At 42.8% G+C, this 13,681-nt stretch overlaps 1 protein-coding gene across 2 annotated transcripts in view; it reads right to left on the reverse strand.

Annotated features, from left to right (window-relative positions):
• Positions 1 to 13,681, reverse strand: part of RNF32 (ring finger protein 32) — a 68,346-nt gene that overhangs the window by 16,673 nt on the left and 37,992 nt on the right. For both annotated transcript variants that reach the window (XM_068238609.1, XM_068238610.1), the window contains exons 4-7: positions 10,210 to 10,352; positions 10,073 to 10,105; positions 7,132 to 7,256; positions 4,454 to 4,562 (exon numbers count right to left, since the gene is read on the reverse strand). In XM_068238609.1, coding sequence (XP_068094710.1) covers positions 4,454 to 4,562; positions 7,132 to 7,256; positions 10,073 to 10,105; positions 10,210 to 10,352 — 410 coding nt within the window. The remainder of the gene's footprint in view (positions 1 to 4,453; positions 4,563 to 7,131; positions 7,257 to 10,072; positions 10,106 to 10,209; positions 10,353 to 13,681) is intronic.

The raw sequence follows: 13,681 nt of genomic DNA on the forward strand, positions 1-13,681 counted from the left end.
TATTGAGAATTTTAAAGCAGACTTAGGTTACAAAAAGATTTCCAAAGCCTTGGACATCCCATGGAGCACTGTTCAAGTGATCATTCAGAAATGGAAGGAGTATGGCACAACTGTAAACCTACCAAGACAAGGCCATCCACCTAAACTCACAGGCCGAACAAGGAGAGCGCTGATCAGAAATGCAGTCAAGAGGCCCATGGTGACTCTGGACGAGCTGCAGAGATCTACAGCTCAGGTGGGGGAATCTGTCCATAGGACAACTATTAGTTGTGCACTGCACAAAGTTGGCCTTTATGGAAGAGTGGCAAGAAGAAAGCCATTGTTAACAGAAAAGCATAAGAAGTCCCGTTTGCAGTTTGCCACGAGCCATGTGGGGGACACAGCGAACATGTGGAAGAAGGTGCTCTGGTCAGATGAGACCAAAATGGAACTTTTTGACCAAAATGCAAAACGCTATGTGTGGCGGAAAACTAACACTGCACATCACTCTGAACACACCATCCCCGCTGTCAAATATGGTGGTGGCAGCATCATGCTCTGGGGGTGCTTCTCTTCAGCAAGGACAGGGAGGCTGGTCAGAGTTGATGGGAAGATGGATGGAGCCAAATACATGGCAATTTTGGAAGAAAACCTCTTGGAGTCTGCAAAAGACTTGAGACTGGGGCGGAGGTTTACCTTCCAGCAGGACAATGACCCTAAACATAAAGCCAGGGCAACAATGGAATGGTTTAAAACAAAACATTTCCATGTGTTAGAATGGCCCAGTCAAAGTCCAGATTTAAATCCAATCGAGAATCTGTGGCAAGATCTGAAAACTGCTGTTCACAAATGCTGTCCATCTAATCTGACTGAGCTGGAGCTGTTTTGCAAAGAAGAATGGGCAAGGATTTCAGTCTCTAGATGTGCAAAGCTGGTAGAGACATACCCTAAAAAACTGGCAGCTGTAATTGCAGCAGAAGGTGGTTCTACAAAGTATTGACTCAGGGGGCTGAATAATTACGCACACCCCACTTTGCAGTTGTTGGTTTTTTTTTTAATGTTTGGACTCATGTATGATTTTTGTTCCACTTCTCACGTGTACACCACTTTGTATTTGTCTTTCACATGGAATTCCAATTAAATTGATTTGTGTTTCTGGCAGTAATATGACAAAATGTGGAAAACTTGTATGTATGTATGTATGTATGTATATATATATATATATATATATATGTATATATATATATATATATATATATATATATATATATGCACACACACCATATTTCAGCTCCTGAACATAATGCGCACCTAGGTTTAGACCAGGGGAAAATACTGTATATACTAAACCTGTGGCTTATGCCCCCTTTGCAAGTCATGCCCCCTTGTACCTCTTGTGTCTCCCTGTGTCCTCCTCTGCCCCCCTTGTGTCCGCCTCTGTCCTTGCATCCCACTCTATGCCCATTTGTGTGCCCCTTGTGTCCTCCTCTATGCCCCTTTTTAGATCCCCCTGTGTCCTCCTCTGCCTGGACACAGTACAGGGAGTCCCCGACATTGCAGTGGGTTGGAGGTTTGTATTGGCAGGAGTTCACAAGTCAGGAACTCCCTGCATTTGGACTATAAGACTCTGTAACTTTTCCCCCACTTTCGTGGGAGAAAAAGTGAGTCTTATAGTCCAAAAATACAGTTCAGTAAGCATTACTGCATTGCAGAACATCTGGACAAATGTGGATTCACTAAAAGTCGTTACCACCTGGAAAGGTAAAATTACCCTCTAGTGAGGCAAATTACCAACTTGCCTCAATAAGTGTCATTTCACAAAGATTAATCGTTAAAAAAAACAAAACCAAGTGAGATGTTTGGTATTTCACCTCCAGCCTGGAACTGCCGGTAACTAACAATCAGTCATTCAGTAAAATGTACAGGCAAATGAGACAGCCGATAGGAGGAGTCACCCCATCCTACTTTCTCTCCTTTAGGACCGAATGTTCTGCCAGGCAGAACATCAGAAAGGAAGCACATTATTTACCAAACAGCCTTTAGTGGATTGAGGCCCATGAAGAAATGCACAGTATCGGTAGAAGAGAGGGTCATTTGCAAAAGATTATGTTTTTGTACACCCAGTTTCTGGTGATAAAGAACAGCAGCCAGCCCGTCCCATAAATGCTATCAGTGACAATTTGCAGCAACCAAACTTTCAAAGAAAGTTTTTGAAGAATCACCGAGTTGTATACCAGTAGTTATCGGTTGGGAAATAAAACCATATCCTGGAGCTGCATTACCTACATTTGTTGATGCATGCAATTGCCGTGCGCTGGGGACGACAGGGGTACCATTCAGTGATGTGTGACACGATGGATGCAGGAACATCAGAGAACAAGCCAAAGAGGGAGTGGATCAAAGAGGCTCATGACAGTGTGATCACCCTCTTAGGTTGTGTTCCCTCCAGGTAGAGCGTGACACCCCCATCTCCGCGAAGTAGGCAGTATCCCCTCTCCCTCTTTAAGGTAGCCAGTGACTAGAAAGTATCCTCCTCTCTGGGTGGCCAGTGACCACAGCACACCCACAGTCAGCAGCTATCTTTTACTAGGGATAATCAATGAGATGCAAAGATTTCCTGCAGGATTATGTACATTTGTATGCAAATTTATGCAGCTTGAAAATGGACCAATCAAGTCCTACCAAGGTTTAAATTGATTGGTTCATTTTCAAGCGGCATATATTTGCATATAAATGTACATAATCCTGCATGAACTCGGAAATATTTGCATCTTATTGATCATCCCTATCTCTTACCAGTACAGGCTTAGTCCTGTTCTTCAGCCACAAAATGCAGCGCCGCTCTCCTTCTTTCTGCCACTATTTTCTTTCCACCGCTCTCCTTGTGCTGATCTGCCCTCCTCATGCCACTTTACAAGAATGTGTCATTAAGCAGACCTAATGCAGCGTGGCAAAGGTGCACATTACAGTGCTCCCTGCACTACTCTGCAAGGTGGCCTCCGGGCCCCACCGAGGTAAAGGGGTTTATGGTTATGCCACTGGCTGCTGCAGTGACTTTGCAAGCAGGAAGTAGCAATATCTGAGGAATAGGATGTCTTATAGACATAGTAAAAATATGTAGCTAACTTGTGCTTCAGAGGAGAGCATTATATATTAACCTCTGTGGCAGTATGATTATTTCCAGAATTTAGGGTCTAAAACCAGTACAATTTTTTCACACACTTTAAGGGCTCGTTCACAACGGGGCGTTTTCAGCAGTTTTTCAAGCGCAGGCAAGTTTTCAAATCACCCACAAAACGCTTGTGCAATGAATCTCTATGAGAAGGTTCATATCAGCAGGGGTTGGTCCGCTGTGCATTCAGCAAAGTGGAGCCTGTACCATTTTTGGGGCGTTTTCCATATAATGAAAAGTCTAGGAAGAGCGGTAAACGCTCACAAAATCGTTTTGTACAGCGATTGCGTTCACGTTTTTAAGAATAAATACATTGTATTTATTACTTTCCGGGTCAAAGAGTTCACTTACTGACTTGCGTCGGGGAGTGAATTACAAAACCGCTCTGAAAAAGCGCTTAAAAAAGCGCTTTTTTACAAAAACACAGTGTGCAGTGGAGCACCGGGAGGGGGAAAAAACAGTGCACAAAAACGCAAAACGCTTAAGTTTTTAGGTGTGAATGAGGCCTAAGACCCTAAAAGCAGGAAAAAATATCATACCGCAGTGAGATCTGCAGCAGCCCTGCACTTACAGCGCTGCAATTCCCCCTCTGTCCACCAGGTGGCACTGTACCCCCTATAGTGAGATCACTGTCTGTCGTCATGATGACAAACCGCTATCTCACCCGGGGGATCCAGAGCCTCTGAGGACCGGAAGAAGAATGGCTGCCAGTGTCTGGATCTCGGTGGAGGTGAGCTGAAACGCCCGCTGCCCTGCTCTGTCTCTGTATACCTCCCGGCGGCTACCCTGAGGCTCGGGATTATCGCTCCTGGCTTCATTTTTCCACCCCAAGCCTGACTCGGGGTTACCGCCAAGGAGGTTGGTTAAAAAAAATCCAGAGTTCAGGTACAATTTAAATGAGGTAACCCCTTTATAACCTGAGCTGCTGAGAAATGGTTTACACAATGTATTGTAATTGACATCAGCATTCCGCAGCGCACAATGCCAAGGCAGCCAGCAAAATGCTTTGTGGTCTATTTCTGAACATTTTCCACTCCTCGCACTCTCTCTTAGAACATCATAAAGTTATTAGCGTGATTGGCATTTTATGAGTAAATGGGGTGACCTATGATTTCCCCGTGATTTACCGCTTTTAAGTGCAATCCATAATAAATGAAATGAAACAAGATGAGCAAAAGGTCACAGTGTTATAAAAGATTCCTCAACATTTATTGTCTTTCTGGAAATCTATACATTTAAACAGAGTGTGATGCTAAAACAAACGTTTGTATTATTCCAGACTAAGAAAAAAAGCGCAAATACCTTCTTTTCAAAAAACCTCTTCCGTAATTTGGGGTCTTTGGGAGGTATTGACTGGCGTAACTTTCTGTACCATTTTCGCACTACGTATCCCCTCCAGCAGGCTTGAATCCTAATATATGCAACATAATGACGATGCAAAGAGTTTTACCTGAACAGTAATCACATACAGTATATTATTTTACATTCAAAACATACTGTATAAAACAAAAACAGAATTTCATTTGTATTAAAGGGTAACTGAACTGACATGTGACATGATAAGATAAACAAGTGTATGTTAAGTTCCAATCCTATATAGAACTAGGCTGTGGTGCTTTCCCTATTTTCTTCCTGTAAGGGCATGTTCACACTATGAGCGTTCGTGTATTTTTTTAAGCGCTGGTGATTTTAGAAATCGCCCTAAAAGCTGTTGTGCAATGATTCCCTATGAGAGTGTTCACATATGAGCGGTTCGCTTCCAAAATAACTGCCTGTACCATTTTCCGAACGCTTTGGCTCCATGGAAGGTATAGGGAAATATAGTGATTTCAAGAGCACTTTTAAGAATAAATACATTGTATTTATTCTTTTCCGGGTCAAAGAGTTCACTTCCTGACTGACATCAGGATGTGAAAATCTCAATCGCTCATTAAAAGCGCTTAAAAAAAGCGCTAATACAAAAACCGTCCAATGCTCAGAAAGCGCCGGGAATCGCTAGAAAAAAATCGTGCGTATAAAAGCAGTGCAATTTTTTTCTTACAAGCTTTTAGACCCTAAAAACAGGAAACAAAATCATACCACTAGATAGATCTACGGCAGCCCGGCTTATAACTTACCTCCCCCGGATCCAGCGCTGCAATTCTCCGTCCATTCACCGGATGGCACTCTACCCCTACAGTGAGATTGTCGTCTGGCGACTGTAAGGAAAATGGCTGCCAGTTTCTGGATCCTGGGAGAGGCAAATTACAAACGCCTGCTGCGCTCAGGCTCTGCATATATCTCCTGCTACCGCAAGTCAGGCTCAGGGTCACCGCTCTGAGCTGCGGAATTCCGGCCGGAACTTGACTCAGGGTTACCGCTAAGGAAGTTACCGGTAACCATTCTATCACCTACAATATATCTATATCCCCTATAGTGAAGTTTGCAATGGAAACAGAGGCGCCAGCAGAGTAAAAAATGATCATAGGTAAAAACAGATAAACGTTGGGGGGCAAGGGTGGATTTACCTCCTCAAAACCAAACACAACCACTATGTATGGTTTAAACAAGATTTAAATTGTACTCCAGAACAAATGCAACGCCCACCTTGGGCGAGAACCTTATTACACAATGTACCCCTTTACAAGAGATAGGGTTTGCTGAATACCCCATATTGTAAATAACAACATCTCCAGTACCCCTTGATACATATGTTAGGAGTACTCAATGTATATGTGTATATTCTTTTAAAAAAATCCTTTATGTCTTAATTAACTACAAATACTTTTACAAAAACTCATTTGCGCATCATTTAGCATATTTTAAATCCAAAAACTCATGGTAATAGAAATTAAAAGAAAATTGTAAAATTAGTTGATAGAAAAGTGCAAGCACCCCTTACACCCAGTCCAAGTACTCCCTGGAGTACATGTACCACCTGTCGAAAACTTGGCAGAACATATAGAAAACAAACATCCACCAAGTTGGAACTGAAAAAGTAATCATCTTCAGCACCTCTGGCGCGGTACTTGGCTACACAACTCTGAGTTATTCCTATCTGTATTATTGCCTGAGGAAGCGGCTAGAGCCCCGCGAAACGCATTGCATTTGTTCTGGAGTACAAATTAAATCTTGTTTAAACCATACATAGTGGTTGTGTTTGGTTTTGAGGAGGTAAGTCCACCCTTGCCCCCCAACTTTTATCTGTTTTTACCTATGATCAATTTTTACTCTGCTGGCGCCTCTGTTTTCATTGCAATTATTGTTATCCACCTAGTGGATGGGTGAACACCCCTTCTCTCCTTCTACAGAGAGCGACTTTTTAGCCTGAGTGGGGACAGGCCTAATAAGTGCTTTAAGTGGTTGTCTGAACCCGGCAACCCATACTTGTAAGTATATTTCTATTTGGCATTTGCTACCTTGGCATTTGAAGTATTTGTAGTTAATTAAGGCATATAGGAATGTTTTAAAAGAATATACACATATACATTGAGCACTCCTAACATGTATGTATCAAGGGGTACTGGAGAGGTTGTTATTGACAATATGGGGTATTCAGCAAACCCTATCTCTTGTAAAGGGGTAAGTTGTGTAATAAGGTTCTCTCACAAGGTGGTCTTTATTGAAGGGCTGTGGAGTCGGTGTCAAAGCAATTTTGGGTACCTGGAGTCAGAGCCGGTGGTTTCAATAAACTGAGGAGTTTGAGGAGTTTTTCGTACCAACTCCACAGCCCAGGTAAGAATTAGACTAAGGAGTTGGATTTGAGGAGTCAGAGTCGGAACAATTTTGGGTACCTGGATTCGGAGTCAGTGGTTTCATAAACTGAGGAGTCGGAGTTGGATGATTTTTGGACCGACTCCAGTTTTTTTTAACTGTTGCTGCACTAGAAAACAGAAAGGTACTTCCGATTATTCATTAATAGAGCTAGTACTATATGTGCATATGTTTATCTCATCATGTCACATGTCACTTCAGGTGTTACATAACTTAAACCATGTTACCTGGTGGCACATTTTTCTCGGAATAGTCGAGCCCCGTCGTGTATCACTCTGGTCTGATAGTGATTCTTTCTACACATTGGACAAACTTTTCTGCCAGTGAACCTCTCATAGGCTTCCAAGCATACCTGTAAAACAAACACATAGGGTAGCCTGCAGTGATAGGAATATTAAGGTTTGATTCGAATTCTTCAATAACTGCCAGTTTCTGGGGTGTCATCTGACATCTTTTGACGTCAGTCGTTTTTGAGTCCCAGAGAGGCAAGTCATAACACCTTTTGGTGCCTGCTGTAATGTAGCACTGGTGTCTGATATTTTACCATAAAAACCAGTAGTGGTTGTATAGTGTATTGGTTAAAGATTGTTAAACTCTGACAAAACATTCAATAAAAATGTGTTTTCCTAATTTTCATTCCCCATACAGTTATCATAGTTGCTTTTGTCCACAAGTAATATCATCTGTTTACAAATGACAGGTTCTCAAAGTACATTTATCTGCTCTGAAAGATGCAATTGCAATTTAGCTGCTATATTTGTATATTAAAAAGTATGTAGTGATCATTTCTCTCTGTTCTGCTAAGCTGGCAGCTGAGTTTCAGCACAGCCAGGAATGGTTACTAATTGTGGCTGATATGCAAATGTAAAAAAAAAAATGTAATCACATCCTCTGCTTTAGAAATAAGCTTTTTGTAGAGCACCCTTGGACAGCAGCACCCCTCTTCCATGTGTTACTCCCCATTTGTAACCTTCCTTTTCCGTTTGCAGTCTCCTATTCCATATCCTGCAACTCCTGTTTCATATCCAGCCACATCTGTGGGCAGCAGCTTCCAAAGGCCCTGGCCAGTGTGTCCTTTCTAGAAATCCAGCCCTATGTTTAAAAAGCTAGTAAGCACCAGCATATACCTGGTAAAAACACAATTTATTACCTGTAATGAGAAAGTTAACACCAGCTTGAAGCACCAGTCTATGCCAAGCTATGCCTGCTAAATGTACCCCATATTCCAATTTGTAAGCAATTCTATTGAAACCCAAACCACCAACATCAACAACACCGAGGACCTGCTTCCACTAGCTGTCGCGCGTCCTACTAGACGTGTGGCGGCACTTCCTCCTCTGTGAGCAAGCAGCCGCATCCCAGAAGCTGTGCCACTCGCACGAAAACTGACAGCAATGTCGGCCGCTAGGGCAGGCGATTCAGCCGGTGGCACCATTATCCCCATGGCAGAGTTTCCCAGTGCGATTTGCCTGCCAGGAAGCTCTGCAGATTCAGCCCTATTTCCGTGCTAGTGGAAATGGACCCTCACTCAGGAAATGTTATTATCAAAGAGGAGCTGTAGCCATACAGTTGAATAAAATTGCTTTTTTATTTTATTTTTTTTATTTTTGTACACAATATTAATTTTATAAATTAGTCAGTGTTTGCCCATTGTAAATTCTTTCCACCCCCTGATTTACTTTCTGAAATGTCAAATCAAATCAAAATTAGCTTTATTGGCATGACCAATATACATACAGGCATTTCCAAAGCAAGGGGGAATGGTGGACAAGGAAGGGGTGAGTCCTGGGGGTTGGGTGTGGGATAGGGGTACAATAGGTGCCAGTAAGCAGTCTGTGGACATTTTTAGGTTTACAGTTCATTTATGCTCCTTTTAAACTGCGGCATGCTGTGACACAGTGTGCAGCGAGAGTTCTAAAGTCAGTACAAAAGATCTGTGGTTTCCCAGAATGCTTGGGGGAGGGGGATTCCACATAATGAACAGCCTAGGCCAAGCCTCGGCGGGAGGGTGGGGCTACATACCAAGATTCATCAATATATAGCTATAAGAAGTGTTTCTGATGCTGAAACCAGGATATTTAATCTAAAATTGGGTAGACTGAATAATGTACTACATTCTACTACATGTCATTACAGTTACTCTTTAAAGGAGAACTGTAGTGAGAGGTCTATATAGGCTGCCATATTGATTTCCTTTTAAGCAATACCAGTTGCCTGGCAGCCCTGCTGAGCTATCTGCCTGCAGAATCACACCAGAAACAAGCATGCCGCTAATCTTGTCAGATCTGACAAAAATGTCAGAAATGCATGATCTGCTATATGCTTGTTCAGGGTCTAGGGCAAAAACTATTAGAGGCAGAGGATGAGCAGTATAGCCAGGCAACTGGTATTGCTTAAAGTGGACCCAAATTAAAAATACAAGATTTCAGAAATACAATCTATTTTCTAAATTATAATAATAATTAGCAGCCTTTTTTCAGCTGCATGATGACAAATATCAAATATTTTACATTTATTGGAGGAACCCCTCCCCTTCCTTTCATATTGCCGGGACAGAAACTGGCAAACTGGTGGAGTAAATGGTGTCCAGCAAAGGAGGAATTGCTAATGGCTGCCACCTGTATAACCCTAGTTATGAAAAGAGAAGGGTGAAAAGCATGCACTGAAATGCTCATAGGCTTGAAGGAGTGTTTATTTATCTTTGTATGTGTCAGAGTGGTGCAACTAATATTTTGAATTAAAAAAATGTTTGGTTTGGGTCCGCTTTAAAAGGAAACCAATATGGCAGACTCTATATACCTCTCTCTACAGTTCTCCTTTAAACTGTTAGCAACGTAAATAGAGTTATTTCGTTTAGGATAAGTGTACTGCAGCTTTTGACCTCAGTTGGCAGAACTTGTTGTACTGTAAATTCTTGGAATGCTTTGATCTCTCTCTACTGAGCAGAAAATATAGAAACTGAAATCAGAAGTCCTCTGTTATTGTCTCACACTGCCCCCTAGTGATAAATGGCCATAAATACACATTACAGCAGTACTAATTAGAAGCAGGAAATGTAACAAATAAAAAAATGTGCTAAAATAAATTGGCCTGGTGCACTTGCAAGCCTCTAAATAAATTGGCTGCTAAAGGGTTAAAGGTACGCAGCATAAAAAATATTCCCCTTACCCTGTGAAACACATGAGAACACGATAACAGCACCTGTAAAAGAAAATACTGTTATGTTTGGTAAAGGTAAATCAGAGGCAGATATAAGATGGTAATTGCTGTGACACTGCAGACAGGGCATGATGAGCGCACAGTACCTGCGGTTGCAGATCAAAGTCTTCTTTGCATATGGCACAGGGCTGCAAAGAGTCACCCTGCTCAACGGATCTCAGCTTCACCTTCCTCCATTCATCATCACTTAATGGCCTTGCTGGAGCTTCCACAATGCCAAGTCTCTGAGCTACACAAAGGGAACAAGATAATTACACACTCGTGTGACAACTAATCATTTCATGACCTCTTTTTGTATTACAGTATTTCTTTATTGCACCTCACTGTGAATAATGCCCACAGGAGTTACACCGATTAGCATATTAATTAATATGTCCTGTCACCAGCTTGGACTTTATGAAACAGTCATCCTGCCCTATCCTATCAGCTGCTAACAGATGACTTTTGATTAGGTGCCCAGTGCTAGTGCATATATTACACTAGTGTGTACTGTGTTATCCAGGGTCGGTTCTAGCTACGATGGGGCCCTGGGGCAAAAGTAACTTGGGGGGCCCCCTCTGACTCCCCTTTTTCAATGAAATGGCTGGATAGTGTAATGGTTAAGGGCTCTGCCTCTGACGCAGGAGACCTGGGTTCGAATCTCGGCTCTGCCTGTTCAGTAAGCCAGCACCTATTCAGTAGGAGACCTTGGGCAAGACTCCCTAACACTGCTACTGCCTATAGAGCGCGTCCTAGTGGCTGCAGCTCTGGCGCTTTGAGTCTGCCAGGAGAAAAGCGCGATATAAATGTTCTGTGTTTGTTTGTTTGTTTGAAATAACCCCCAGGGACCCTGAGCCGGCTGCTAGGTCTGATCCAATCCCCCCCATGCCTTTACACAATATCATTAGGGGTCAATCATATGTTCCCTAAAAAGCATTTTTGGGGCCCCCATTATTCACCTCCTCCTTTTCCTATTCAGGGTAAACACAGCATCCCCACTCTCATGGGTCACTATAACTGGAGGGGAACCTTGGGGGCCCCTACAGGTTCTGGGGCCATTGCCCCCTTTGCCTCTATGGAAGCGCCGGCTCTGGTGTTAACATATAATCCCACTAAAGTATGAACAGTATCCAGAATTATTTGTACATGTGCCTCTTTACCCTTTTTTTTGGACCCCAGACTAGAGTCCCTTTAATCTAAGCTTTGCTTTGAAAAACAACCGTACATTCTGGGTGCTTACTGCACTAGCACACAACACTACTGCACTAGCACACAGGGAGACACTGTAGGTCTATCCTACTCTTGATCGATCACTGCAGTTGTAGATGGAGACTTCCAGGCTCCTCGTTGAGCCCACCGTTCTGTCACAGGACCCTTTTCTTCTTCTGGCCGCACTTCAGATCATGGATCAGCGTATATCAACTGGGCATGCCCAAGTAAGATCTGTACATGCCTAGTAGGATGAATCCACTCCATGCACGAGTGCTTTGTTCTACTAGGCATGCACAGACCTTAAACACAAGTCCATGGCGTGAGCGCGGTTATAAGAAACCTTTTCGGCAAACTCTAGTAATAGCATCTGGGATGCCTTTGGGTTATCTTCCTACTAATGAAGGTTTGCTGGCTCAATTATGATATCCCCACTGAAGTAAATAAAGCCCACATGTAATTAAAATAGAAGGCACACACAAGTCTCAGAATGGACAAACTCTACTTCTCAGAATACCAAATTTGTTTATTACAAATGCCTATTTATGACTAGTTTTCTTTTATTGAGGCCTCATACTGATGAGAATTGATTGAGAGGTGTGACCAGTTTGATAGGGTGATTGTTTTGTCAGACTTTGATTGGCTTATGGGAGCCATATGATCATGTCATACATCTACCTCCTTTGTAGGCTAAAAAAATGAGACATGCACATGACCAGCCAGTCAGAGACTTAGAAACCACCTGATCAAGCTAATCACGTGTTGTTTTTTTTAAAAATGCAGGAGCATAACAATAGACCCTGCAAGGAATGCTGCCACAGGGGGGCCCAGGAGCCACAGGGGGGGCCCATAGAGGGAGACGTTTCTTTTACCTGTCCTGAAAGACTGACAACTAAGGGCACAGAGAGAAAAAACCTTCTGCTCTCCGCACAATTGTTCTAATCACTGTATTTGCTCAGCCACTAATAAGGAATAATACAAAGTTTTGTAGACAAAAATTTGTAGACAGTCCCTATTCAGTGTGCAGCAGGGTCTTGTGTACAGCGCTGCTCTTCCCCCAGCCTTCCTACCCCTCCCCAAGTGCTGTGTACTGTAGTGATGCTGGAGAAGTCTGCAGAGCCAGTTCTGCTCCATCAGAGGAGGACAGAGTGAGTGTAAGAAGCTGAGGCTGGAAGCACACTCGTGTGTCGGTTTTCTGCACACCATGTGTGTCTGTATTTGTGAAAACATGCGCGTTTTATCACAGAAGCCAATGTAACTGATAGAGAAAATGTGTGCAGTGCTTCACTGCTGTCTGTTTTTATCTGCATGGAGAAAACACATTCAAGTGTGCACTAGCCAATTGTATAACATTGGTTCTCAGTTTACCTGTGCAGAACGTGAGGGGGAAGGGGGCCCCATTCAAAGTTTCGCAGGGGGGCCCAGTGATTTCTAGTTACGCCCCTGAAAAAATGTATGCATAAATTGATCATCTGTACTGAACAGCACACCTGAAACGTTTGATGATTTAACTCTCCAGTGTCCACAAATATTTAAATATTAAAGTTTTGGGAAGACTGAACCTTTAATGTATTCCGGCCTGGAAATAAACTGACATGGTACTAAATTCATTATCTGAGTGTGGTGTGACTTTTACTCATCTTGGCTACCCTTGTATGTAGATGTAATTACTTTTATGTGCTACCGCTGACACCTGCTATGACTGACTAGTCCTGACAGCTACACGGAGTACAGAATACATCTACACGGCTCTTCCTATCACAATTCTTCTGTCCTTTTAATCACTGTGATGGGTGAAGACATTGGACCTGTAAGATTAAAAGCATAGAGAATTAACTCATTCAAGGAATAACCTAAAAGACCCCACTCTTAAACCCACAACCTTTTATGAAGACCAGAAAGTAAAAGTACTACTGCTGTATCTGGTATAGATCCGATTTTTATTATTATTATTATTATTTAGTATTTATATAGCGCTGACATCTTCCGCAGCACTGTACAGAGTATACTGTCTTGTCGCTAACTGTCCCTCAACTGGAGACCCCTCCCCTCACAACTCCACACAGTACTCCAGAGCACTGAGTATTGCCAACGATCCGTCACACCCTGGTCACTGCTTCTTCACTCAGCTACCATCAGGCTGTAGGTTTCGGGCCATTTCCACCAGAACTTCAAGGCACAGGAACTCCTTTTTTTCCCTCTGCAGTCAACCTGTTAAACCCCCTCCATGCCGCTCACCTCCAGCACCCACCATCCTCACTTTCTTCCCCCCTTAAAGCTGCGGCCGCCAGACTGTTACATTGGCCTCAACTCACTAAGCAGTTTAGACTAGGCTACTGATGGTTTTTAGTCTACTGATGGTTTGGTCAG

This window comes from Hyperolius riggenbachi, chromosome 5 (assembly GCF_040937935.1).
Source record: "Hyperolius riggenbachi isolate aHypRig1 chromosome 5, aHypRig1.pri, whole genome shotgun sequence".
Classification (NCBI taxonomy): Eukaryota; Metazoa; Chordata; class Amphibia; order Anura; family Hyperoliidae; genus Hyperolius; species Hyperolius riggenbachi.